Below are 27,885 nucleotides of genomic sequence, written 5' to 3' on the forward strand. Positions count from 1 at the left end.
GATATAGAGATAGATAGAGATATAGATATATATATATATATATATATATATATATATATATATATATATATATATATAACTGTTGGTGGTATAAGGCGTGCAAAATATTAAAAAAAAAAAAATCCCTCGGGTAACTCGGATTTTCGGATAACTCGGATTGGCCTTCCCCCCAATTGGTCCGACTTGCGCGGAGTATACTGTATATCTAAGCTACAACATATTGAAATTTCAGGTCACTACGTCTGTTTTAAGGGTTTAGACCCAAAATATTAAACCGAAGCTAAATTCACATAAAAAAAGTTAGCGGTTAGCGTTAGCTTCCACTAATTTCTTTATCAGTTTAACGGTTAAGCGTAAGTGAAGCTAACTTTTTAATTAGTGGATTACCAGTTAACGAAGCTAACTCCTCGGTTAGCAGTGCCCACCACTGCCCTTGACCAACCATTTAACTTAACCTTGCCTCATCTTCCATTACCCTTGCCACCCCCTAACCATTTCTACTTAACCTTACCTTGCCCTAACCTTACTTCTCATCCTTGTCCAGAACGGGGAAGTTGCCATATCGTTGGATGGGTCGTCAAAGAAGAGCCAGGCAGGGGAGGGCCTCACCTACTCATGGGACAAGGTCAACGTGTTCGCCTCCACGACTCAGGGCTGCGGCAAGAAAAAGGTGACAAAGGAGAAGCATATCCTCAAAGACGGTGAGTGGGGTTAAGGGTGAGAAAGAGGATATCGATAAGACTATACATCCGAGTGTATGTTGTGATAAATGATGAATGTTTGTTAGTTTGACAGTAGAGAGAGAGAGAAAGAGAAAATTTAGTGAGATTGTGAGTGAAGAGAAATTGAGTTCATGTTATTAAAGACATTGAGTGTGTGTGATTGTAATAGAGTGAAGAGAATTGATAAAAAAAATCCTCATGTGTTGTTAGAATGACCTATACAAACTAACTTCAACACCTGTCCTTACCTTCATCCCTATTCTTGAACACCTGTCCTTACCTTCATCCCTATTCTTGAACACCTGTCCTTACCTTCATCCCTATTCTTAAACACCTGTCCTTACCTTCATCCCTATTCTTAAACACCTGTCCTTACCTTCATCCCTATTCTTCAACACCTGTCCTTACCTTCATCCCTATTATTAAACACCTGTCCTTACCTTCATCCCTATTATTAAACACCTGTCCTTACCTTCATCCCTATTCTTAAACACCTGTCCTTACCTTCATCCCTATTCTTCAACATCTGTCCTTACCTTCAAAATTACTTACCAACATCTACTCTTCCTTGATCTTCACTCTTCAACATCTGTCCTTACCTTCAAAATTACTTACCAACATCTACTCTTACCCTGATCTTCACTCTTCAACATCTGTCCTTACCTTCAAAATTACTTACCAACATCTACTCATCCTTGATCTTCACTCTTCAACATCTGTCCTTACCTTCAAAATTACTTACCAACATTTACTCTTACCCTGATCTTCACTCTCCAACATCTGTCCTTACCTTCAGCCATACTTTCCAACACCAAACCTTACCTCATTGACACCTGCCCTTACCTCTTACCTTACCTATCAACATCTACCTCTACATCTGGCTCCATACCTGCCTCCATCCCTCAGTGACGGGAATATGTCGCCCCGGGGAGCTGCTGGCCATCATGGGGGCGTCGGGTGCAGGCAAGACCACGCTGCTCAACGTTCTCACCTTCAGGAGCGACAATGCCCTCAAGATTACAGGTGAGAGAGAGAGAGAGAGAGAGAGAGAGAGAGAGAGAGAGAGAGAGAGAGAGAGAGAACAATATGAAATAAAAAATATGTCTGAGAAAATAAAAATGAGAAATGGGGACAAAATTTATGTAGACAGAATCACAAATTTTACTCACATGCACACAAAAAAAAAGACAAAAAAAAAATAAAATAAAATAAAATAAGAGACTAAATAAAGCACTTCCATAAAAAGAAATAGAATAATATAAATAAATAAATATACAAATAAAATACAATAAAATAATAGACTCGGTACTTCTTTACCAGGTAAACTCTTCATCAACGGCAGGAAGTTGAACGCCGACATGCTAACCAAGTCCTCGGCCTATGTGCAGCAGGAGGACCTGTTCATCGGCACCTTCACCGTCAGAGAGCAGCTAATGTTCCAGGTAAACCCCCCTTCCCCCCCCTCCCCCCCCTCTCATCTCTCTTACCTGTACTGCATCGCTCTTATCTCTCATTATTTTTTTGTACCACTTTTGTTTTCTTTGTTCCTTTTCCCTTTCTTGTTACCTTCCTTATCCTTCCCTCTTCCTCACACCTGCCCTCACTTGTCTTACCTGTATCCCTTTCTCTCGTTCATTAATTTTTAGTGGCACTGTCGTTGTCTTTTTCATTTCACTTTCTCATTATCATCCTTGACCTTCCCATCTCTCTCTCTCATTATTTTTTGTGCTACTTTTGTTTTCCCTCTTTCTTTCTCATTGTCTTCCTCGTTCGCTCAGTTCTTTTTACTTTATTTGTCTCTATTTCAGTCTTTCTTCTTTCTCACTATCTTCTCATCCTCCCAGTTCTTTTATTTGATTGGTCTTATCTCAGTCTTTCCTCTTTCTCACTATCTTCTCATTCTCCCAGTTCTTTTATTTGATTTGTCTTATCTCAGTCTTAATTTCCTCCTTCTTGTTATCTTTATCATTCTCCGTTCTCTATTTTTTCTTTCTATTATCTCAGTCTCCCTCTTCTATCTTCTCTTGATCTCTGCATCTATTTTCTACTTCCTCTGTCTAAATCTTTTCCTCCTGTGTATTTATGGTAATCAGTTGTGTTAAGCAATATCCCTAGCCATTTCTATAACCAAATAAAGTTTAACATCCAATAATCCAAGTAACGTAAGATTAATTTGCCATTTCTTCCTCCCGTCCTTCTTCACAGGCCAACCTGAGGATGGATCGAGGTCTCACACTGAAGGAGAGAGTGGCAAGGGTGGAGGAGGTCATGCAGGAGGTAATGAAACACAGATGTAGCATGAATGGCAATAGCAACAATAGTAGTAATGGTAGTAGTAGTAGTAGTAGTAGTAGTAGTGTTAGTATTAGTATAAGTAGTAGTAGTAGTACAGTACACCCTCCATTAAATGTGTTTCTCTAAGGATTTCCTGATAACATGCCCTTGAGTTGACTCCTTCACACACACACACTAAAAAGTCCCACCAGTTCTAAATCAACAAATCCCATTGAGGTAACACCTCTATTTAGCTTGAATTTCTTTGGTACCTATCTCACATCAAACAAAGAGTCTCCAGTAGTAGTAAGAGGATGGTATTTGCATGAATAGAAGCAAGGAAAAAAAGTAGCATATAAAAATCAATAGGTCAGTAAAATCACATCTTCACACTTGCCATAACCTAACCTTCCTTCACTCTTCCTCACCTTCCAGCTCAGCCTTACAAAGTGCGCCAAGACCCTCATCGGAGTGCCGGGCCGCATCAAAGGCATCTCTGGGGGTGAGACCAAGAGGCTGGCCTTTGCCTGCGAGGTGTGTGCTTACCTTCTTCCCCCTTCCTTACACCTGTAACACCTGCTTGAGGGATATTCTGTCATTTGTTCTCTAATGTCGGTTTCCATTTTATGGATATATGCTGACAGTTCTTTTTATCTCTTCTAACATCTTTTCTTTAATTCTAATACTCGCTTTAGGGATATTATACATTAATCTAACCTTAATGATGTTTTTTGTTGTATCTCTGAAATTTCAAGGTATGCACTGACTTTATTTAAGTGCTGTTTAGGAGACCTGTTCCTTAATTCGTACATCTATTTACTGACTTTTTATCAATATTTCTGACACCTGTTCTTTTATATTAGGTTTATTTAAGGAAAATACTGATTTATTTGAACTGTTATGATGCTTGTTGACATAAGAACATAAGGAGTCTGCCAGAGGCCTGTTAGCCTATACAAGGCAGCTCCTGTAAGCCTAACCCCACCTAACCTCACTATCCATGAATTTATCCAACCTCTTCTTGAATGTATCTATGGTATTGGCACCCACGACATGACTGCCAAACCTTTTCCACTCATCCACCACGCTATTGGTGAACCAACTCTTGCCTACATCTTTGTTAAGTCTAAATTTATCTACCAAAACCCTATTAACATCCCCCTTATTAAAGCCTAAACTTAACCTAACATAACCTACTAAAACCAAAACAAACACTTAAGGTCTAGAGTCAGTAAATTCATATATGCCTCCTTACTAATGATACTTTGTATACAACAAAGTGAGGTCATTTTTTGTTGATTTATACCATAAGGTACTGGCTATCATGTGTTTGAGGATACCCTAAACTTAACCAAACATAACCTAACAAAACCAAAACAAACACTACAGGTCTTGACTCAGAAAATTCATGTATGCTTCCTTACTAATGAGACTTTTTGTACAGCAAAGTGAGGTTATTCTTTGTTGATTTATACCATAAGGTACTGGCTATCATGTGTTTGAAGATACCCTAAACTTAACCTAACAAAACCAAAACAAACACTATAGGTCTTGACTCAGAAAATTCATGTATGCTTTCTTACTAATGAGACTTTTTATACAGCAAAGTGAGGTCATTCTTTGTTGATTTATACCATAAGGTACTGGCTATCATGTGTTTGAAGATACCCTAAACTTAACCTAACATAACCTAACTAACCAAAACAAACACTATAGGTCTTGACTCAGAAAATTCATGGATGCTTCCTTACTAATGAGACTTTTTATACAGCAAAGTGAGTTCATTCTTTGTTGATTTATACTGTAAGGTACTGCCTATCATGTGTTTGAAGATACCCTAAACTTAACCTAACAAAACCAAAACAAACACTATAGGTCTTGACTCAGAAAATTCATGTATGCTTTCTTACTAATGAGACTTTTTATACAGCAAAGTGAGGTCATTCTTTGTTGATTTATACCATAAGGTACTGGCTATCATGTGTTTGAAGATACCCTAACCTTAACGTAACATAATCTAACAAAACCAAAACAAACACTATAGGTCTTGACTCAGAAAATTCATGTATGCTTCCTTACTAATGAGACATTTTATACAGCAAAGTGAGTTCATTCTTTGTTGATTTATACTGTAAAGTGCTGGCTATCATATGTTTGAAGGTACGTTCCTTTTATTATTGACGTTCTCCTTCTTCCAGATGCTGACCAACCCTCCTCTCATGTTCCTTGACGAGCCCACCTCCGGCCTGGACTCCTTCATGGCCCAGAGTGTGGTGCAGGCCATGAAGACATTAGCCAGCAAGGGCAAGACCATCATCTCCACCATCCACCAGCCCAGCTCTGAGGTGAGGCCATTATATCTTGCTTTTTTTTTTTTTTTTTGTGTGTGATTTAATTTTACTTTTTCGTTTGTTTGATGTATTTATTATATTTGTGTAAATGTGTGTTTGTATATGTGTGTGTGTGTGTGTGTGTGTGTGTGTGTGTGTGACGTGTATTCATATAAACACATCTTTATACTTTATCTTGCTGTTGCCAAGTGTTTTATATATGAAAATACATCAACATCCTCTACCTCATCATTGCCAGGTGTTCGCCCTCTTCGATCGTGTCCTGTTGATGGGTGAGGGCCGCCTGGCATACCTGGGCAACACTCAGGGGGCCGTGTCATTCTTCAAGGGGTGAGTTATGTCCTCCAGGCTGTTCTTCCTTTTGTTCTTGATCTACATGAACACCCAATGCAATCCACTCTGTCTCCCACACTATTGTGTTCTTCCACACAACTGTGTTCTCTCCAGTGACTTGCAAGAAAGTTCCATGAAATCCTCAATAATTTCACATTCTTCCTGCACCTCACCCCCAGGTTGGGCCACGTCTGCCCCAAGACCTACAATCCTGCTGACTTCTTCATCACTACACTGGCGGTGGAGCCCGAGAAGGAGGAGGAGAGTCATGCCTTTGTTCACTCCACGTGCGACACCTTCGCCGTCTCCAGCGAGGGCCTGGCAATGGCACGTGCCGTGGAGGAGAACATGCAAGGCACTGCCAACGGGAACGTTGGCTCCTGGTACCAGATGAGCAAGGTGAGGGGTGACTAGGGGCTGGGCTTACATGGATTTTATTTTTGCTGTAAAGTAGACAGATTAAGGCTGAAAAGAATCAAAAGAAGCTTAACTTCCTATGTAATATGCATTGTAAATTAAAGAAAATCTGTATCATGGTAATATAATGAAGAATTGCTATACTATGATAGCTGAGGAATACAATCTGTTTAAATGAGGTAGTTTTCATACCTTATATCTGTGAAAAAGAAAGAAGTTACAACATTATAAAAAGACGGAAATCCAGAAACCTGAATAGAATATTAAATCTCTATTCACCCATGGCATCTACCCTCTCCCCTTCACACCTTCCCTCTCCTGCCAGAAATCTGTGTCGCCGTACAAGGTTGGCTGGGGGCAGCAGTTCAAGGCGGTGCTGAAGAGGTCGGTGCTGGCCAACACTCGGGAGCCAATGGTGCTGAGGACTAAGGTGCTCCAGATGATTGTGAGTGCTCAGTGATTGTGATGAGGGAAACTGTGAGGGACTTTACCTATGAGTTCTGAGTGCAAAAAAAGGTTAACAAAGGCACCAACTTAGAAAATGCACTCCATTCTCAGGTCATTTAATTTTTTTTCTCAATAATTATGCCACCAAGTAGCCATAATCTTCACCCATTACTAGTCCATTGCCAGATAAAGGTCTTTCTCATTATTTTGCATCTCTCTGTCTGATTTCAATGTACTCCATCCTGGTCTGGCAATATTTTCTCACATTAAAGGAAACAACTCAAGGGCACAAAAAAATAAACAGAAAACAAAAGCCCACCAAACACTGCTCCAGCAAAAAGAGTAAAGAATGAGAGGACAGAGGAGAGGTCAGTCCAGTTGGTGATGTGTTTTGATAATCCCCCTCTTGAAATACTCCAGTTTCATCTCTTTATTTGGCCCTGTCTGTTTGGTCCTCTGTCTGTCTCTGTCTGTTTGGTCCTCTGTCTGTCTCTGCTCCTCTCTCTGTCTCTTTATGTCTGTTTGGTCCCCTTTCTTTTAACACTTTCTAGATTCTTCACCCCGCCACATCCTTACCTGCTAATACCTGTGACTAATTACTCAGGTGATATCACTGCTGGTGGGGGTCATCTACCTGAACCAGGAGATGACGCAGGATGGAGTGGATAACATCAATGGTGCAATCTTCCTCATACTCACCCAAATTAGCTTCTCCAATACCATGGGAGTTGTGAACGTAAGTGAGTTTACATCTTAAACCTTTCTTCTTTCCCCTGTTCTGTATAAAGCTGCCCTATTTAGCACTTGTCTTACCCACCCTACCGTCCCTTCGATCTCTACCATTCCACCCTAGTTTCCTTTCTCCTCTATTATGTATATTTCAAACTTCTCCACTTGTTCTGTTCCTCTTCTCCCTTTCTCTATCATCCCTTCCTCTTATGTGTTGTTCTATGTGCATGTTTCACTCTGAATAATTGTTTCCTACCTTCCTTTCTTTGTCTCTTTATCATCCCCTTATCCATTCTCCCATTCTCGCCATGTTCTTGTCACTTGTCATAGCCCATCTACTTTTTCCATCTTTTTTTCACCATTTCTTTATTTTTCCCTTCCTGCCTCACACTATGCCTCATTCTCTAACTCAAACAATCAAGCTCTCTATTTAATACTCCTTCCTTCTCTCTCTCTCTCTTATTTCCTCTCTCATTCCTCCATCGTCACCGGTTTGCTATCTTCCCCTTATTCAGACATTCTTCCATCACTCCCTTTTCTCCCATTTCTTTTTAATTCACTTGTTCTTAATCTAATCCTTTCACCTTTTCGTCCCAGGCATTCTGTGTGGAACTTCCCATCTTCCTCCGAGAACACTTCAATGGCATGTACCGAACTGACGTGTACTACCTCTCCAAGAACGTCGCAGAGTTCCCTTTTACCGTGGTTCTGCCCCTCCTCTTCCTCAGCATTGCTTACTACATGATAGGTCTCTACGCCCCTGCCGAGAACTTCTTCATCTGTTTCGGAATCCTCGTATTGGTGTCTAATGCTGCTACATCCTTTGGTGAGTGGATAGGATGGTTGGTGTCTGGCTCGGGTTAGGTTAGGTTTTCTTTCTCTAAATCGATGGGGTTGTGGGTGTTTATTTGGGTGTGAGTGGAATGTTTAAGGTTAATTTTTTTTCACTCACCAGCTACTGTAACTCATTTTTCTTCTTATCTTCATTGTCTTCATCTAAATCTTCGTCTTTTTTCTTACCTTCCTCCGCCCATGTGTTAATTTTCTTCTATCATGTTACTCTTTATCTTCGTTGTCTTCACCTAAATCTTTCTTCCTTTTTATTTTCTTCCTCCCTCACCTTCTCCCATGCCTTCCCTTTTTCTTCTATCGAGTTACTCGTTGTCTTCTAGAGCTGTCTTCTTTCTTATTTTCTTCCTCTCTCACCTTCTCCCATGCCCTCCTTTTTCTTCACTTATCATGTCACTCCTTATTAAGTTGTCTTCATCTAAATCTTTATCTTCATTCTTACCTTCCTTTTTCTTCTATTATGTTACTTCATCTATAGTTTCTACAACCACAACTACTACTACTACTACTACTACTACTAATACTACTACTACTATTACTACCACTACTATTACTACTATTCTTTTACTTCTACAGGTTTCATGATTTCCTGCCTGGCCAAGGACCTCAACATGGCCCTTGCAATCGCTGCCCCTATGCTCATTCCACTCATGCTGTTTGGAGGCCTCTTCATCAATGTGGAGTGAGTTGGGGAATGAGTAGGAGTTGGGAAATGAATGGGTTTGCTTGAGTTTTTTCTAAATATACCTCGCCAAATTATAGGTGCGTCTCATATGGTGGAAAATATGGTATATCATCTTGCCACATCCTTGCTTCACTTCTCACCTCTTATTACTTTCTTTTACTATTCTTATGCTCTAACACACCTTTCTTCTCACCCTCCGCAGTTCCATACCTGTCTACTTCATCTGGATCCGCTACATCTCTTGGTTCAGCTACGGCAATGAGGCGCTGATCGTAAACCAGTGGGCCGACGTGGAGGAGATTAAGTGTCCGGATGAGGAAATGTTCTGCAGAAATAATGGAACAGATGTTATTGAGCAGCTTGCTTTCGACCCGGTAAGGAAACGAAGGAGGAGAAGGAGAATGAGCTGGAGGACTTTCAGGGATATAAGTGGGAGAATGAACAGGAAGAGAAGGATGAGAGAAAGTAGAGAATGGAATGAAAGGAGATAAACTAGAAGATGCTGTATTAGGAGAAGGATCAGAAATAAAAGAGGAAGCATGAGACTAGAGGATAATGGAGTAGGAGAAAAAAATAAGGATGACTAGTTAGGGGATAGAAGTGGAAAAAAAGTGATGGAATAAGATTTCTATTGAAGTAAGAAGAGACAGAAAAGGAGACGAAGGAGGAAACGGAAGTGAGGTATGAAGGGTATGGAGGAGTAGGAACAAGAAAAGAATAAGCAGGAAAAGATGAGAAGAGTAGAGATGAAGAACCAGTGAAGGAGAAATGGAAGCAGAAAATGAGATGAAAATAAGAGTAAAGGAGTTGGGGCATGAAAAGCAGAAAGAGGAAGAGAAATGGGAACAGGAGGAAAATGGAGAATAGTATGAAGGAGAAGCAAAAACTGAGCAATAGAAATTAAGGAGGAGGAAAAAAGTAAAGAAAATAATAGGAGGTAGAAATGCCATAATACAAACTTAATCACTGATGTAGAGGAATTAAAAAGATAAGAAAAAATGAGCTATAGAAAGGAGGAAAGAAGATAAACACAGATAAAATAAAAGGTAAAAATGCCATAATATTGACTTAATAACTGATGTGATAAGCTTATAAGGGAAAAAAAGAAGCAAACAAACCCAATCCTTCCTCGGAAACCCAACCTATCTCATCTCTCTCTTTCTCCACAAGAACAACCTTGGCTTCGACTGTGGCCTTCTCATCGTCATCATCATCGTCTTCCGTCTCTGTGGGTTCCTGCTGCTGCTGAACAAGACCCGAAGAAAGACCATCAAGCAGATAGACTAAAGCAGGAAGCAGGTGATGGGAGGGAGGGAGGGAATGGGCTATGTATGGGAAGGAAGGAGGGAGTAAATGAAGGGTTAGAAAAGATGGGGGAAAGAAAAACAAGAAAGAAAGTAAAGGAGGAGGAAAGAAAGGAGTAAAAAGACCAACATATGAGGAGTAAGAATTGTATGGGAAGGAGGGAGGAAGTGATGTGGTAGAAAGGAAGATAGAAGAAAGAAAAAGAAGAAAAGGATGAAAGTAGTGAGTGGAGGAAAGAGAGAAGTAAAAAAAGACCAAAATAGAGTAAGAGGAGGATATTAAAAGTAGGAAGATGCAGATGGTATATAAGGAAGGGATGATGGGGGAGTGAGATGATGAGAGAGGAGAGGGAATAGTTAAAAAATAGTGGAGCAGAGTATATACAATTGTAAAATAAAGTCTTCTGTTCAGTATAATTTGGTCAGTAGATAGTTTGCTGAATTTTTGGTTTGTATTCTGTATTGTTTTCTTTTATTTTTTCTTAAACATTCTTATAGGACACCCTTTGTTTTCTTAGTTTCATGTATTTATTGCTGTAGTATATATTTCTCACCCTATTAACACTGTCTGTAGTTTGTTGTAGCATGTAGCAGTTACTAATAAAACACTAATATTCATGCACTGTGTGTGCCTATATAGTTGATGGATGAACGACTTGTCTACTGAAGAACTCGTGGGAAAGGGAATCAATTAAGATAGTGGGGGAGAATACAAAAAAAGGTCGCAGTGTGTGTGTGTGTGTGTGTGTGTGTGTGTGTGTGTGTGTGTGTGTGTGTGTCAGAGGATAGTAGTCTTTGGCACTTTTTGCACAACATAAGGTTAATGCTTCATGTTAATTGGGCTGCATTGATAGAGTAAGCAGTGGCCTCACGATTCATAACTCCCTGGTGAGGTGTCAAGAAGACTGGAATTGAAGTGTAACTTCAAGGGGAAATTGGCAAGCCAAAGACAACTTAAAGGTGTGTATGGGAACTATGTTTTTTTTTCTTCAGTAAAATACTTTTCGTACCCAAATTTAGATCGGGTCATAAGTTGATGGAAGTGTCAAGATGAATGTAGTTTGTAGAGGCATGTAATATCTCAATAACATCCAAATTATGGTGGAAAGGTAGTTTATTGGTATCTTCACATCCACATTGTGAATGCAGTATATTTCTATACCAATACGTGCATGGGTATAGGAAGATATCTTGAAGAGTTACCACACTGCTTCCACCGCGCCTTCGTGGTGCAGTGGCTTGTACGCCTAGCTACGAATACGCGCCCCGGGTTCGAATCACGGCCTAGCACTCGGCGCAGGCGCACCCAGCTGTTTAGCCTTCCTTCTGGATTGATAAACTGATAAGCTGTGGTAACCATGACGTCATATTTGCCCTTTGTCCCAGGATGCTGGACTGTCACTCAGCACAAGTTGAAGGGTTAATGAGACGGAGATGAGTCCCGATGCAATGCGTAGGCATAGTGTATGCTCCCAACTTGACCTTTCTACCGAAAGTCATGCGTACGATAATGATATAACCTCCAAGACGCATCTAGGTAGGCCTTTACAATCATGAATGCGGCTACATTCGATCCTGTCATATTTATATGGAGACATTTGATGCACTTCAAAAGATGTGGTTAGGAGATAGAGCCTAGAGGGCATTAGGAGGTACGACAGTTCGTGTGCAGCCACACGACCTTGAAGTTCATTGAGAGGAGTGAGAGCGGCGAGGGCGGGCGGGTTGCCTGCTGCTCCTGTTGAATATCGACATCCTTGCTTCTCCAGTCTCCACTTGAGATTCTACGCCTTTTTGACGTCATCTGAAGGTTTGTTAATCGCTATTCTTTCTGAGAACAAATCTACACTGTAACATGTGTGTCGGCTAGGAGAATGGGGAATATATGCAGTGTGGTGGTTACTCAAGCTGCGGTGAGAAAGTGTTAACAGCCGATCGACACGGGTTCACGAAACCGTGAAGCTTCGTTTTAGGTCCCTCAAGTATTCGATAAAAGGGGATCATTTTTCATAGTTTTGAGAGCGATACTCGGATTAGCACAAAACAGATCCCTTGGACATTTTTTTTATTTTTTTTATAGAAATGCTGAGTGAGGTGAATAGCCAGACTTAAAAATCTTAATGATGACGGAACAAGGCCACAACCGAACCAACCTATTTCCACTACGGATAGTAGCTTTTTGGCGTTAAAATAAACACTATATAGTAACCTACTGACGAAGCGAGGGACCGAGAAGGCAGTGTTCCTCTGGGCTAATCTAGCTAACTAATGCTTCTAATATACTGAAAAACTGCGGAGTGCATGGGATACTTCATTTGCTTCACATTTGTTAAGGTTTCAGTTACCGATTCATACGAATTTACTTCAACGGCTTAAATATGTGGGGATGCCTTGAGATTTTCCAAGTCCAATGTTTATCTGTTCTGCATGGTGCTCTTCGTCTGACTGATAGGGGTGGGCAGGTACCAGTACCGGTACTGACGGTACCAGCTAAACGGTACGGTACCGGTACTAGATTGCTCGGTACCGGTACCAGTTGCTCGGATTTATTTATTGGATTTATTGATAATTCTTCATGTCCGATTTTTTTTTTAGGTTGCTAATAAATATTGTTATTGTTATTAGACTATGATCGAGTACATCCATAATAACTATACATGCTATTTTTTTATCGAAAAGTGAGAAGATGAATTGCACCGACTCTTCTTGGACATGCACTGTAAGCAGTGATTGCTCTCAAAATTGGGCAACAAGTTTGCCTCACACCATATAGACTGAATCAAAACCTTCAGGTTCTACAATGGGCAAGATGCCCCATGCATGCACTTGTCAGCCACATAGCATGAGTGATATGTTTGTTACCAAAACTTTCCTTGCTCAATAAAAACTTTGATTATTCCTACTGACGGCTGACTTTCAAAGTGACATCGAGAGCCCCCCATGAAGAAAAAACACAGAAAAGAACTTCCTACCAGCAGATGTCTTCACTAGTCTTGAGCCACACCCAACCTCCTGCCCCTTGCCTGTCCCTGATGCTTGTTAAAGACTGTAGCTTTATAGTCTTCTGCAGTGGACAGCTGATGTACACAAACTACCTGAAATATTTGTAAAATCTTAGTTTCCTGATATAGACAGCCTAAAACTTCAGTCACTGTTTACATATTCTCCTGGCACGAAGTTCTTCTAGAATTTTAAGATGTAGAGGGATAAAGGGAAGCAATGATGTATTTAACAATAGGATTGAGAAGTCAAAGGTGGTGTGGAAGAAGCATTTTGACTGTACAAGTGATGAATGAGAGTGTGGCTGGGAGATTATAAGAGTAAAGATTAATGCTGGGCAGCCATATCCCCGGGTCCAGGTATAGAGGGGCAAGATAGGAGAGGTAATAAAAAAGTTAAATATAAGATCATAACCAATAAGTGCAACATAAGACTCACAACAAGCTAAGAGAACAAGCTGAATTTCGTAGTGGATACTAACTGACCACACCCACGTAATTAAAACTAAGTGGTCGAAAACTCTGTCTTGTATACAATATTATACGCTGCACGCCTTTCAGACATTTCCAACCATTCCCCCGAACACCATCCAACCCAAACTACCAACACGACCCTTGTTAACAGCCTGGCACACTCACACCCTCCTCATCCCCTCCCTTCCCTTCACCGCTTTTCATTCACCTCAAACCTCCTATATCTTCCCCCATCATATCTTATACTTAGTCATTCACACGTTTTCTTTGACCCCTTCGCCCTTGCTTTTACCCTTCACTTTAATCTCCCTCCTCCACTGATTCACCTGAGCAACAGAGGGACGGACAGGTACTCAGTTCATACCTGTGGCTCCGGGTAACGAGTCAACTGTTATGATCATCTGGATGCCTCGCCGCAGGTTCCTCACGTCCTGTCTCCCCTCACAAGGACCAGCCGCCACTTATAACACTCCTGGGGGTGTCTTGACCTCCTCCTCCTCGGTCTTCGTGATGTGCTCCAGGCTGCGTGTAATCTGCTCGCGTTGTTCCGGCCATCTGCACCACCGCCATCTTGCTCTCCTGCTCCTGCTTCATGACTGTTTGGTAGATTTGGTGCTTCGCATGTTCGCTGCTTCAGTGCTTCGGGTCAATTTTCCTTTTTTTTAATTTGTTGAACTATACGGTTATTGCTCTGCTCTCTGGCTACAGAAACCTTAACCCTCGACAGGCCATGCAGGTATATTTTTAACACTAGAATATGAGTGAATTATCATTAAAAATAGGGCAAAAATGCAAAGCTGCAAGAGTTTCAACGTTAGAAAAGTAAATCTTGCCTCCTGGAATATAATTCTTCAGAACGATGTTGCAGCTTAAGCTTATTGCTTATTGGATTACTAAGACGAGGCGAACCTTGAAAGCCTTTTACCTGCGACAGTTACCCTCGCCGGAACAACCTTTACATTATTCACACCTTTTGGAGGGAAACGAAACCATCGTTATGAAGTTCTTTTATTCAGAAGATTGCAAAATATGGAAGTAGAAATGTTGACTCGAATAAAGATTACATTGTATGTGTTTTATAATTTTTATATATCTATGCTATTTTACTTTTTCAATGTACAATATATAATAGATATTTTTAAAGGTCTGTGGGAGGAGGAAGGATGAGATAAACGTTTCGGAACACATTCCTGAACGAGACAGTGTAGTCCGCAGCCACACCACGCGAGGACACAGCTACTGTACGGTAGTTTGCTATTACGACTTAGTGATATGACTTATTCTTGGTCTGGTTGAGCAAGACGGAGAAAGAGATGACGAGGATGAAAGCTTCCAGACGAAAGAGTGCGTGACAAAAGTACAAAGGTGCAAAGTACAGTGACCGGAAGTGATGGACAAACTCTATAAAAGAGCAAAGTGGGATGATTAAGAATGACAAATACAGTTACAAAATAGAGCAAAGTACTATTGTTAAGACTGAATGAGAATAAAACACTTCAAGTACATATTTCAGAGTGAATGTGACTCAAGATCAGGAGCAAAATATATAACAACTAGCCAATAAGCGAGTGGAAAATATGCATTATGTGAATTAGACAGTGAAGCATAAGGTAATCTATAGAGATAATAATATAATACATGGAAATAGAGACGGTAGCTACGATCAAGAAAAGGAAGAGACGATGAAAATATGCAGTTATGTGAATTAGATCATGAAGCGTAAGATAATCTATAAGGATGATAATATTGTTAAAGGAGATAAAGGGACGGGACGATAAAGACGAGGAAAAGATAACGCAACGATGATACAGCCAATAGACGTAAACGAAGCAATGCAATGAGAAAAGGTAAAACAGACCCACCGGAAAAAAAAAAAAGTACAGTTGGTTGTGATTCGTCTCGGAAAATAAGAAAGAAAACGGCGCTTGGGAAGAGAAATCGCAGTGAAAACAGAAAGAAAACGGAGAACAGTGGCGTCAAGGTACAACGGTAACTAGAGAAATCGAGGTCAGAACAGAAAGAAAATGGAACAGTGGTGTCGAGGTAGAGGGGTAACTTTAAGAACACTGCACGAGGCTTCAGTACACTAGATAAGGCAAAGGTATAAGCGTTCCTGCGACGAAGGAGGAAGTGTTAAGTCTGAAAGCGGTCGAGAACAGTTCAAATAGCACCAGCACTAATTTTTCTTTCTTCTTTCGCCCTCTTTTATACTATACGCGGCGAATACTTTTTCTTTCCTTCTTCCTCTTAATTTTTTTTTCCGATTACGTATACGGCGTTTGTAAATGGGGGATAAAAACGAAATATGTTGTGCTCTTGAAATAACAAATATGACGGCGAAAAACAAAACTAAATATATTGTGCACTTGAAATAAACATGGTTATCCTTTATAACTATTGTATTGAATGTATAAGGAAATAAAAGTAAAATAAACCTAAATTTCCGCCTTGTTTCGACGTCTATCCTTACCACTAAATTAACATGATACTCTACGCACATTCAACAGCAAACTCTATACCCATTTTTTATCGATTACCGTTAGCTATACGCGGAAACTAATCTAATTTACTTCATTTTTCTAACTTTCTCCACTCACTAAGGACGCAAGGTTACTGGCTTGACTGGCTGACTGTATGACTGACCGACTGACTCCTTGACTGATTAACTGACAATACGTAACCTTAACTCTCTCTCTCTCTCTCTCTCTCTCTCTCTCTCTCTCTCTCTCTCGGAACCATCATCTCAGCGCTTTGAACCTCTCGCCAGGACAATCTCCCTTCACCCTCCAGCGCCTCCGTTATAAGCTATGAATGCCTGAGATCGCTTACACTGGAATATCGAGACAGAATAGATTAAGGCTGTAAGTGGTGGTTGCATAGGCACGATATGATGGAGGTGGGAGGCGAAGGTGAGGCTGGGAAGGTGATAGTGTGTTGGCGTGCGTGCGTGTGTTAGGTGAAGATAAGTATGATTCGAAGGTGAGTAATTGAAGGTATGGAGGTTAAGTAAAGATATGAGGGAGGGAGGAGGTACTGGTGAGTCTGGGAAAGTGATTGTGTTTGCGTACGTGTGTGTTAAGTGAAGATAAGTATGATTCGAAGGTGAGTTGTTTGAAGGTATTGAGGCTTCGTAAAGCTATGAGGGAGGTGGGAGGCACAGGTGAGGCTGGGAAAGTGAAGTGTTTGTAGGTCCGTGTGTGCGTGACAGGTGAAGGTAAGTAAGATTCAAAGGTGAGTAACTGAAGGTATGGAGGTTAAGTAAAGGTATGAGGTGTTGGGTGTATAGGTAAATGCCTGGATATACATAGAGGTAGTGAGAGTGTGAGTAGCGACGAGGGTGAGGGACATTCCCAGCCATATGAAAGGAAGGGGCGAAATGGGATAAGCAGAGATTGAAGAACGGACACAAACAGAAACAGTGATAGTAATGATGATGTTTACGTAAGAGGATGAAAGTCAACAGAAGAAAAGAAGATGACTTAGAACAGAAAAAAAAGTGAAGAAATAACTTTGGAGGCTGGAGAAAAAGATGAAGATGACGACCTAGAGCAGAAAAAAGATGACGATTAGAACAGAAAAAAAGATGAAGATGACAACAGAAAAAAAACACTATGAAGAAACACAACTCACTAGAAGAACAGAAAAATCGATGAAGAAAAAATATGACAGAACAGAAAAAAAAAGATGAAGAAAGATGAAGAAGAAAGTTTAAGAACCAGAACAAACAGAGCACGGATGAAAGTTCTTAAGGTATATACATACTGGACATGGATATCACAGGTCGGAGGTCAGAGGTCACGAGAGATGTTTTTAAACCCTACGATAAAAGTGTTACAGAGGACCGAGTTAGCAGCAGCAGCAGCAAGACTAACAATTCAGTCCCCAAGCTCTGGAAGGTCGACATCAAAAGCCCACACTGAGAGAAAACGGGAAGAGGGAATAAGCGACGATTTCTTACATTTAGTGCAAACATTGGACAGCATCAGAGGAATATTAGTGGACATATGGACGTGGCTTGGCTTTAAGAGATAACTACCCAGCAATTAGGAACGGTTAGTTGATTGTTAGTTCATGGTTATCTTGATGGAGGTTACATTAGAGAAACTGCAACGACGGAGTGAAAAATCTCGAAATGGAGGTTAGTTGGTGAGGCGAGAAGCAAACATCCAACTTAGCGAATGGACAGCAAGATGGAAAACAAGAACACTGCGACAACACGAAGGAAGGAAGAACATAAACTGATACGTAAGAACAGCATTATAACCAGAAGAAGAACACGATAATGAGACGAGAAGGAAAGAAAGATAAACACACTGAACACAAAACAAGAAAAAAATGAAAAGGAGAAAAAAAAACCCTGATACATAGAGATGACGTGATAACCAGAGAGAGAGAGAGAGAGAGAGAGAGAGAGAGAGAGAGAGAGAGAGAGAGAGAGAGCAACATGAAGGCAACGGGACCAGAGAAATTAAAAAAAAAAAATGTTAAACAGGGAACACACTACACAAAATGAAGAAAAAAAACGGAAACGGAAAATGTGGACAAGAGTAAAATAAAACACACGAGACGAGAACGGAAAATATAAAACACGAAATGGAGAGTTAAAAGCAAAATAAGAGAAAAGAGAAGAACATAAACTGATACACAGAGGAAACATGACAGCAGGAAAATAACAGAGGTCGCGATATGAAGAATGGAAAACATGGAACATAGGGAATACAAAACTAAAAATCAAATGAGAGAAATAGAGAACATAAATTGAAACAGAAAAGAACATTAACTGATACACAGAGAAAAAATGACAGCAGGAAAAATAACATAAAGGTCACGCGATATGAAAGAATGGAAAACATGGAACACAGGGAATACAAAACTAAAAATCAAATGAAAGAAAGAAAACATAAATTGAAACAGAGAAAACATGACAGCAAGAGAACTAACATAAAGGTCGCGAGATGAGAGTGAAACATATAGAACACGAAATGGACAACTAAAAAACAAAATGAGAGAAAAGAGAACACTGATACATAGGGAGAACATGAACACCGGAGAAAGAGCAACATTCAGACGAGACGAATTCCAAAAACAAAAACCACACACAAAAAAACGGGAAGAAAGAAAACAGACCCTTGGAATGAATGGTTTCTAAGAACTTGGAGTGCATCGTGAGGTATGTAAGTATTCCAGGAAACATTTCTCAATACGTCTTGCTTTGTGGGAACTGGAAGAAAGAACGGTACTGCGAAGGAAAGGCGAAAACCGAGATACACGACAGGGATGGTGATAGTGACGGTACTGACGGTGGTTGTAGTGGTGGTGGTGGTGGTGAGGGGGACGACAACGATAACAACAGCAACGACGACGACGACGATAACCACAATACAAAACGAAGACACTACACTGGGAGAGGAAAACGAGAGCTGTAAACGAATATAATCATAAGGAATTCAATGCTGGCAGACGAAAAATGAAGAATGATTTATGATAACTCCTTTTTTTTTTTTACACCGTGAAAAAGCGAAAAAAAAGATTAAAGATAAGTCAATGACGCGGCCGATGACGTCACTTGCCTATTCTTTGCAGCGACGTGTTGTGTTTTGGTTGTGTACGAGGAAAAAAAAAATACACGTAGCATACACGCCTCGGTCTTGTCTTCGTCGCAATATAAATACAATACAAATCAACACTGACTTTTAATATTTTCTTGTTCTTTGTGTCTCGCTGAAACACACACACACACACACACACACAGGCACGCTACATGACAAGCAATACACAGCAACACACGAAATGTAACTCCTAACACTTGTGGAACAACACACACACACACACACACACACACACACACTTATGAAATACTGTGTTGGACCCTTATAGTGGAGGGCGACGAATGTTTTGTTTTCTGATATCATTTTTACAATCATTATTATCGTGTCAACACCGCCATCTGAAGATTTTTTTTTTTGTATTTACATATTTAAGTATTTTATTGTTATTACTGTTATTATTACTGATCCATGTCATACACGTATATAAACATTTACAAAAATATGAACATGTTTGCTTTTAACCTACTCACCTACCTAAATATTCATGTATATCGCTACTACATAGTTGCCATCACAGATATGCATACAAGTGGATATGTTTATATATATTAAACTCTCTCTCTCTCTCTCTCAGCTGGAAACTCACACTTACAAATACATCTCAAAAAAAAAAAAAAAATGGAAGATGACAATGGAAAAAATGGAGAAACGCGAGAAAGGGGAAAAACTATGTACACTGATAATTATTATGTACACACACACACACACACACACACACACACACACACACACACACACACAAACCTGCCTCTGGAGTGGACAGGTAATCAGGTGTGTCAACAGGTTAATTCCCCCTCCTTCCCGCGGCTTGCCTCTTTTCCTCGCGGCCGGGGCGGTGAAGAAAGGAGGGACGGAGGGAAGGAAGGGGAGGAGAGAAGGAAAGAGAGAAGGAAGGAGGGAAGAACCGATTTACTCTCCTGTTGCTTCGTCTTTCTTTCTTAATCTTCTCGGAACAGCTTGACCCGTTTCCTTTTTTCTTTTGTGGAGGGAGGCTTACTGAACCCCATTTTCTATTGCCATTTCCAGCTACAACTCGACGAAAAAATAATCCTGCCCAGTGTCTTTTTATTCCGTTTATCTCATATTCCTTTTTCTTCTGTTTAACTTTTGTGTTCCAACTTCCGCCAATGGTTTGTTTGCGAAAGCGTGTTGGTTGGTGTCTCCTGTGGTTCGCTCCGGTGTGTTGTTTCGGCTTCAAACGACTCACACGAAGCAGCTCGGGTTTAAATGTTCCTTTGGTTCAGTTCCGGTTCACTTTTAGCATTGAGATTTCTAGGCTTCGTTATACAATCAATACTGCACACGAAGTCCTTTTCAATGTATTCGTAATCGCCACAAACTTGCCTGTAACTATATTATAAGATGTGCTTGTGTATGATTGTGATTCTTATTTTGTGTTCAAAAAGTTCATTAACCACTCCGCCTCTTGTTCTCTTTAGTTCAGGGAGGAAACGAGGCTCTGGCAACATCAATTTCAGTCACAAGGTCATGATTTAATATACATTCATTCGGCTTGACATAAAAACTTAGATAAAAGGGAAGATTGGACTTTTTACCTTTGCCGCGAATCAGAATATACGTCCACTCGGTTTAACATAAAAATACAAGGAAGAACAAGAAGATTGATCCTTTTAACATCCCTGCGATACCAAACACCAACATAAACCACATCAGTCCATGGAGGTAATGCAGTCTCCACATGAGGACAAAAAACATGAGAAGCCCACACAGAAGATACAGACTCATCACCACCTTGACCCCCACTCCTCTGAAGGACACACGGACTTGCCTTGGTGGTTTTCGCGGGACGTTTTCTGTGTTTGTGTGCGTGAGAGTGGAGAGGAAATCAAAAACAATAAAACAACACCATCTTCTTTACCTCCACTTTTCTCAATAGCACAAGTAACTAGGCACACTTTTCTAGGCTTGCCACGATTTCATACTTATTTCACCCTTGCTATGTATGAATGAGAGTATGATTAACGTGCAGCTCCTTTAAATTCACTCTTCACAAGGACGCGTGAACCAAATCTAACTCACAGCCTCCTCACGGTCTTTTACTCGTTGCCTTTGTGTATGAATGTGAGTGAATGACTAACGTGGAGCTTCTTTCCCTTTACTCATCTCAAAACACCTGAATCAACTCACTCGCAGACTTTTCACGATCATGTCCTCATTGCCTTTGCTATATAAGAATGCGGGTGAATGAGTGTATAAGACTGTATGACCAACGTGTTTTTTTTTTTTTCACTTCACTATTCTCAAAGACTCACTCACAGCCTTCTTACGGTTACATACACATTGCCTCTGTGATGAATGAGTGAGTGAATGACTAAATTGAAGCTTCTTTCCTTTCACAATTCTCAAAGTCTCACTCACAGCCTTTTCACGGTCTTTTACGCTCCACCTTTGCTGTGTGTGTGAGCCCGACGGAGTGTTTGCGCGTTAGTGTTTATCTGGTGACGCAGGACGCTTTCCAGCCCTCCCTTAGTCTCAGCTGAGGGAGGGTTGCGTCCTACGCCGCTCTACTCATGGACGCTTGGGTTCGTGTCGCTGCGAGAGGGCAAGGAGACGCCGCTGGTTGTCGATGACCTGCAGGTTCCTCACGTAGATGCGGATCTCGTTCTCGTTCCTGGGTACAGGTGGTGCCTCGAGAGCTGGGGGGCGTTGGGCGGAGAGGTCAGCTAAGGACAAACAGGGTCATACAGAACATAAACAAGAACAAAGATAGGTCACTACGTTGGCCTTAAGTGTTCTAACAGGGGCAAACTAGTCAAGCAGGGTCACACAGGGTTATATGAATCAAAGAGCGTCGTACATCAAATAGGATCAGCAAGGATGAAACAGGGTTATATGAGGACATAAACAAGGAACAAAGATAGAAGGTAACTACGTAGGCCTAAAGGGTTCTAACATCGTCAAATTCGGTTAACTAGGGTCACACAGGGTTAAAAGGAATCAAAGAGCGATGTATATATAAAAAAATAGGATCAAATATGGTCACAAACGGCTATATAAAAGGTCATACAGGATCATAGAGTAAAAAATGGATCATGCAAAGTCATATGGAGTTATAAAGGGTCATAATGGGTCATTCAAAACGGCTTGCAATGAGACAAAAGCTTTAATCTTACTCCACTCAACGGCATTACGACAGGGACTCCATAACACTAAACTCTCTCTCTCTCTCTCTCTCTCTCTCTCTCTCTCTCTCTCTCTCTCTCTCTCTCTCTCTCTCTCTCTCTCGTCACCGAATTTAATTGCTTACAGGTACGCGAGACAAAGCAATTAAGTTACCTGTCCATGTGTTGCAATTATGGTTATCATGTGATGGAATGGAGTTGTCTGTCTGTTCTTTCTCTGTGTACCTGTCTACCTCTGTCTATTTGTTTCAGTCTCCAACTATCTATCTGTCTACTTGTCTTTGTCTTTCTATATCTATGTGTTTTAGGTAACAGTCTGTCTATCTCTCTATTTGCCCTTCTATCTGTCAGTCCATCTTTCTTAGTCTCATGTCCTGTCTATCTGTCCATTTGTTATTCTATCTCTGTCTGTTTGTCTGTCCATTTATCTTTCTCTCTCTGTCTGTCTATGCTTTAGCTTCATTATGTTTATCTGTCCCTTTTTCTTTCTCTTTATGTCTTTATCTGTCTATCTGTCAGTCTGTCCGTATGTATGTGTGTATGTGGTTCAGTCTCGGTCTTTGTATATCTGTCAATTTGTCTTTGTATCTATATCTATCAGTCTGTCCGTATGTATGTATGTATGTGGTTCAGTCTCAGCCTTTGTATATCTGTCAATTTGTCTTTCTGTCTATACCTCTCTGTGTGTCCGTATGTATGTATGTGGTTCAGTCTCAGTCTTTGTATATTTGTCAATTTGTCTTTCTATCTGTATCTGTCCGCCCGTCACTCACCGAGGGGTCTGGAGCGGCAGTATCGGATGGTCCTCAGGGTGTCAGCCAGCATGTGCATCTTCTCGAAGTTCACTAGGCCGTCCATGAGGGTGCTGTTCCCCTCGTGTGTGAAGGTCATGTCTGGGGGCGGGGGCGGAGGCGGAGGAGGAGGAGGAGGAAACAGGTTAAGAAGGACGAAAGGAAGAAAAAAAAAAACTATTAATCGCCAACAAGTATCACGACACACACACCTATACTCCCCACCCCACATCCCCATCCACACACTCACCCCCCCTCCACACACACACAAACACATACACCTTCCCTTTACCCCTCCCCCACACACACACACATCCCCTTCCCCCAACACACACATACATGTACACCTTCTCTCCTATACACACGCACACACACATACATCCCCCCCCCCAAGCCCCAAGCCCCTCATATACCCCCGCCCCCCCCACACCCCCTCGTCCCCCCCGCCCACGCACCTTTCATGAGCAGGGGCGTGAAGGGCAGGATGGGGGCGTGCAGCTTGGCGACGTACATCCTGTAGGCGCGGTGGTTCTTGGACGGGTCGATCAGCACCTCAAACTCCGTGTACATCTTCCGGAACCTGTGGCGTGTGGGGGAGATGGGAGGGAGGGAGTGAGATAATGGGTGAGGAGGGGGAGATGGGAGGGAGGGAGTGAGTTAATGGGTCGTGTGGGGGAGATGGGGAGATGGGAGGGAGGAGGTGAGATGGGTGGGAGGGAGTGAGTTAATGGGTCGTGTGGGGGAGATGGGAGGGAGGGAGTGAGTTAATGGGTCGTGTGGGGGAGATGGGAGGGAGGGAGTGAGTTAATGGGTCGTGTGGGGGAGATGGGAGGGAGGGAGGGAGATAATGGGTGAGGAGGGAGGGAGTGGAGGATGTAAATTGGGGAAGGAAGGAAGATGGGGAGTGAGAGAATGGAAGAGGGAGGGATGAGTAAGAGTGAAAATGAGTGAGTGAGAGGAAGAGAATGGGAATGGGAGAGGGAGTGATCATTAAGGGTGAAAATAGGTGGGAGGGAGTTGGAGGTTGAGGGAGTTGGGGAGTGAGTGAGTGAGTGAAAAGTATTTGTAAGTGGATGAAGAAGGAAGTGGGGAGGGAGTGTTGAGTAAGGATGAAGAAGGGAGTGGGGAGGGTGTTGAGTAAGGGTGAAGAAGGGAGTGGGGAGTGAGTGTTGAGTAAGGATGAAGAAGGGAGTGGGGAGGGAGTGTTGAGTAAGGGTGAAAAAGGGAGTGGGGGAGTGAGTGTTGAGTAAGGGCGAAGAAGGGAGTGGGGAGTGAGTGTTGAGTAAGGGTGAAGAAGAGAGTGGGGAGTGAGTGTTGAGTAAGGGTGAATAAGGGAGCGGGGGAGTGAGTGTTGAGTAAGGGTGAAGAAGGGAGTGGGGGAGTGAGTGTTGAGTAAGGGTGAAAAAGGGAGTGGGGAGGGAGTGTTGAGTAAGGGTGCAGAAGGGAGTGGGGAGGGAGTGTTGAGTAAGGGTGAAGAAGGGAGTGGGGGAGTGAGTGTTGAGTAAGGGTGAAAAAGGGAGTGGGGGAGTGAGTGTTGGGTAAGGGTGAAGATGGGAGTGAGTGAGTAGGTGAATAGATGGAGAAATGCATCAATAAACAAATAAACAAACGGAAAGACAACGAATCAACACAACAGACTCACACCTGTACTCACCTGGGGCAGAGTATTTTTCACGCACAATTATCGCGTCGTGACAAACACCTTTAATTAACACGTGACCAACAAACAACCAATTAGCGCTTGTAACATCTCACACAGCTCTTTTGGCCACTCTTTACAACCTTTAATAGGAGGAGGGGAGAGGGGGATTTTTTTTTTTGCATTTATTCTTTTGCCTACTACTAATACAGCTCCTCCTCCTCCTCCTACTACTACTACTACTACTACCATCCTCAAAATCACCACTAACACAAAAACTCACAACCCTTCACCCCCCCCCCCCAAAAAAAAAAGTTCATAGCACAATTAATACAAACTCACAAAACTTTAACGTTCACTACTACACTCCCTCCCCCACCCCCTACTTCCTTTACTCAAAAAAAAAAAAAAAGCAATCAGACCGTGAACCCACCTTGAGGATAGGCGCTCCCAGGTCTGCGTGAGGCGGGAGATGGCCACGTTGCTCAGGCCGATCACGATGGCGAAGAAGGCGTTGAGGTTCTGTTGTTCCTTGCAGCTGAGGGGGGAAGAGCGGGGCGGAAGGGACGTGGGTGAGAGGCGAGGATAGCGAGCGTGATTGTCAAAGGTGTATTGTTGCTGTTATTATTTTTGTTGTTGGTTGTAAAAGCTGTTTCTTTCTGGTACGGTTGATATTGGTGAAGATAAATAGTAGTGTGATTCTAAATGATGTTGTGTTGTTGATGTTGTTATTGTTGATGTTGATGATTTTAAGTGTTTTTTCTGGTAGTGTTGTCGATGTTGGTGTTACCGTTATATTTGCTGTTTATATGACTACTACTACTACTACAGCTCCTCCTCCTCCTCCTCCTACTACTACTACTACTACTACCATTACCATCCTCAAAATCACCACAAACGTAAAAACTCACAACCCTTCACCCCCCCCTAAAAAAAAAAAAAAAAATCTGTTCATACCACAACTAATACAAACTCCCAAAACTTTGACGCCCACTACTACCCCGAGCACTCACTAGGCCGCCAGCTTGATGAATTTCCTGAGCAGCTGAGATCGCTTGGACAGGGCGTTGGCGAGGCAGATTTCCGTCACCACCCAGAACTGGATCTCGTTGAAGCGCCGCAGGAACACGTCCAGGTTACACATCACCTCGCCGAAGTGGTCCCGCCCGAAGACTTGATAGAGGAACTCGTACTGCCGGATAGAGGAGGATGAAGAGGACGAGAAAAAAGATTAGAGAAAGATAATATAAGGCTGATGGTTCTGGTTCTTATAGATGTTTAGGAATTTGAGAAAAAGAACTTGTACCGCCCCCAAAAGCGAAAACATAAGGTATTACTGGTGAAGAGAAGAGGAGGAAGATGAAGTGAAAGACGAGAAAATAGATTGAAGTAAGGTGATGATTCTTATACATAGATTTATTTCGAAACAACTCTCCCCTCAAATAATCAAAAAGCTGAAAAATGAAATAGTACTGCCAGAGCGAAAAGGAAAATGAAGTGAAGGACGAGAATACAGATTGAAAACAGGGCGAGGATTGTTTTTCTATACCTATAGTTGTTTGGGAATTTAAAAAGAAACAGTACCTAACCTCAAAAAAGCAAAAACCTAAACTCGTACTGTCCGACGTTGCCAGATTGTTGTACTCAGCCTCTTATATCTACCGACTTCTGACCCCAAATCTGTCTCCTGGTCCCCAATAACGAGTTTCATTTATATTTATCGTTAAAATAGTTAATTCCTGATGTGTCTTGGCTATAGTTAGGCGTCAGAAACCGGTAAATGCTATGCCCTGAGTACGACAATCTGGCAACGGTGGTACTGTAGAAGAGGAGAAAAAGAGCTCCATTCTCAACCCCATCCCCTTTCTCTTGCTCTCCCTCTCTCACCTCGTGGATGGCGCTGAAGAGGTCCCAGTCGTGGCTCGTGATGTGGAAGGCCAACTCTCGCGTGCTGTACATCTCCAGCTGGTTAAGGGTGCCCTCCGAGGGGCCTTCCTGCTCGGCGAGAGGCATCTGCACGGGTGAGAGTGAAGGATGACGGTGATAAAAAGGGAGAGGAAGAAAATGGATGAAAACTTTAGAGTGGATAAAGGATGGAGGAATAAAAAAACCCAGGGAAAATATATAAAAAAAGAGATAAGAAATAAAAAGCTGGAGAGTGGAAGGAAATACAATACAGAAAGAAAAGGACGAGGAGGGAAAAGAACAGGGGGTTAGAAAATGCAAGGTAAAGAATAAGAGCAGAAATACACATGAGGGAAAAAGATGTATAAAGTAAGAGGCTACGTGGTGAGGAGGAGGAGAGGCAAGAGGAAGAAGAGGAAAGAGCACAAGAGGTAACACAATAAGAGCAACATAAAAATAGCGTTGCACTCACGAGGGCGTCGAGATGGTCTTTGTTGGACACGAAGAGCCGCCCGTTGAGGCTGAGACCCGTGGGCGGACAGATCTCCTTCTCCCTGAACGGCACGACCTCACCTGCGGGGCGCCGAGGGTCAGGTGTGGGGGGACAGGTGTGGGGGGACAGGTGTTTGGGGGGGAGGGGAAGGCGGGACAGGTGTGTGGGGGACAGGTGTGTGGGGGAAGGGCAGTGTGGTGTGTAAGTTATTTTTTTTGTGTCAGGGGTTGTTCAGTGTGGGATTTTTATTTTTTTTTACTTTAGTTTTCTTTATGTCTTAGAGTTTGTGTGTTTTTGATCTTTATTACGATTTTAAGTCTTTGTTTTATGTGTGTTTTAAGGACATTGTTTCTAGATAGTGTTAATTTTCTTTATGTCTTAGAGTTTGTGTTTCTTGATCTTTATTACGATTTTAAGTCTTTGTTTTATGTGTGTTTTAAGGACATTGTTTTTAGATAGTGTTAATTTTCTTTATGTCTTAGAGTTTGTGTTTCTTGATCTTTATTACGATTTTAAGTCTTTGTTTTATATGTGTTTTATGGACATTGTTTTTAGATACTGTGTTAAATTTAGGTTTCTTTGTTTTATTTATTCATCTCTTTACTTGTATAATTTGCTGTTCCCCGGATATTTTTTTAGCACATAATTTGTGATATCGCACCACGCATTAATTTTTTGTAACTGCATGTTCGGACCATTAAGCATAAAACCTTCTTTGTGT

At 41.7% G+C, this 27,885-nt stretch overlaps 2 protein-coding genes and 1 long non-coding RNA gene across 5 annotated transcripts in view; 1 reads left to right on the forward strand and 2 right to left on the reverse strand.

Moving 5' to 3' along the window:
- LOC126980409 (protein white-like) overlaps positions 1–10,544 on the forward strand; it is a 47,310-nt gene extending 36,766 nt beyond the window's left edge. For all 3 annotated transcript variants that reach the window (XM_050830324.1, XM_050830323.1, XM_050830325.1), the window contains exons 2-15: positions 545–701; positions 1,629–1,745; positions 2,043–2,164; positions 2,928–2,999; positions 3,432–3,530; positions 5,195–5,341; positions 5,586–5,677; positions 5,860–6,079; positions 6,423–6,542; positions 7,149–7,280; positions 7,871–8,099; positions 8,699–8,804; positions 9,010–9,181; positions 9,978–10,544. In XM_050830324.1, the coding sequence (XP_050686281.1) occupies positions 545–701; positions 1,629–1,745; positions 2,043–2,164; positions 2,928–2,999; positions 3,432–3,530; positions 5,195–5,341; positions 5,586–5,677; positions 5,860–6,079; positions 6,423–6,542; positions 7,149–7,280; positions 7,871–8,099; positions 8,699–8,804; positions 9,010–9,181; positions 9,978–10,094 (1,902 nt within the window). In that variant the 3' untranslated portion in view covers positions 10,095–10,544. The remainder of the gene's footprint in view (positions 1–544; positions 702–1,628; positions 1,746–2,042; positions 2,165–2,927; positions 3,000–3,431; positions 3,531–5,194; positions 5,342–5,585; positions 5,678–5,859; positions 6,080–6,422; positions 6,543–7,148; positions 7,281–7,870; positions 8,100–8,698; positions 8,805–9,009; positions 9,182–9,977) is intronic.
- Positions 5,989–19,761, reverse strand: LOC126980416 (uncharacterized). Its single transcript, XR_007733241.1, has 4 exons — positions 13,949–19,761; positions 13,084–13,206; positions 9,018–9,132; positions 5,989–6,123 (listed from the first exon to the last, which is right to left on the reverse strand). It is a non-coding gene; the product is annotated as an uncharacterized LOC126980416 (long non-coding RNA).
- A 1,303-nt stretch (positions 19,762–21,064) lies between these two features.
- LOC126980411 (rap guanine nucleotide exchange factor 4-like) overlaps positions 21,065–27,885 on the reverse strand; it is a 160,029-nt gene continuing 153,208 nt past the window's right edge. Inside the window, exons 15-21 of the mRNA XM_050830328.1 lie at positions 27,144–27,244; positions 26,654–26,779; positions 25,780–25,958; positions 25,200–25,304; positions 23,583–23,707; positions 23,110–23,229; positions 21,065–21,850 (exon numbers count right to left, since the gene is read on the reverse strand). Coding sequence (XP_050686285.1) covers positions 21,723–21,850; positions 23,110–23,229; positions 23,583–23,707; positions 25,200–25,304; positions 25,780–25,958; positions 26,654–26,779; positions 27,144–27,244 — 884 coding nt within the window. The 3' untranslated portion in view covers positions 21,065–21,722. The remainder of the gene's footprint in view (positions 21,851–23,109; positions 23,230–23,582; positions 23,708–25,199; positions 25,305–25,779; positions 25,959–26,653; positions 26,780–27,143; positions 27,245–27,885) is intronic.

Source organism: Eriocheir sinensis, chromosome 44, assembly GCF_024679095.1.
Source record: "Eriocheir sinensis breed Jianghai 21 chromosome 44, ASM2467909v1, whole genome shotgun sequence".
Lineage (NCBI taxonomy): Eukaryota > Metazoa > Arthropoda > Malacostraca > Decapoda > Varunidae > Eriocheir > Eriocheir sinensis.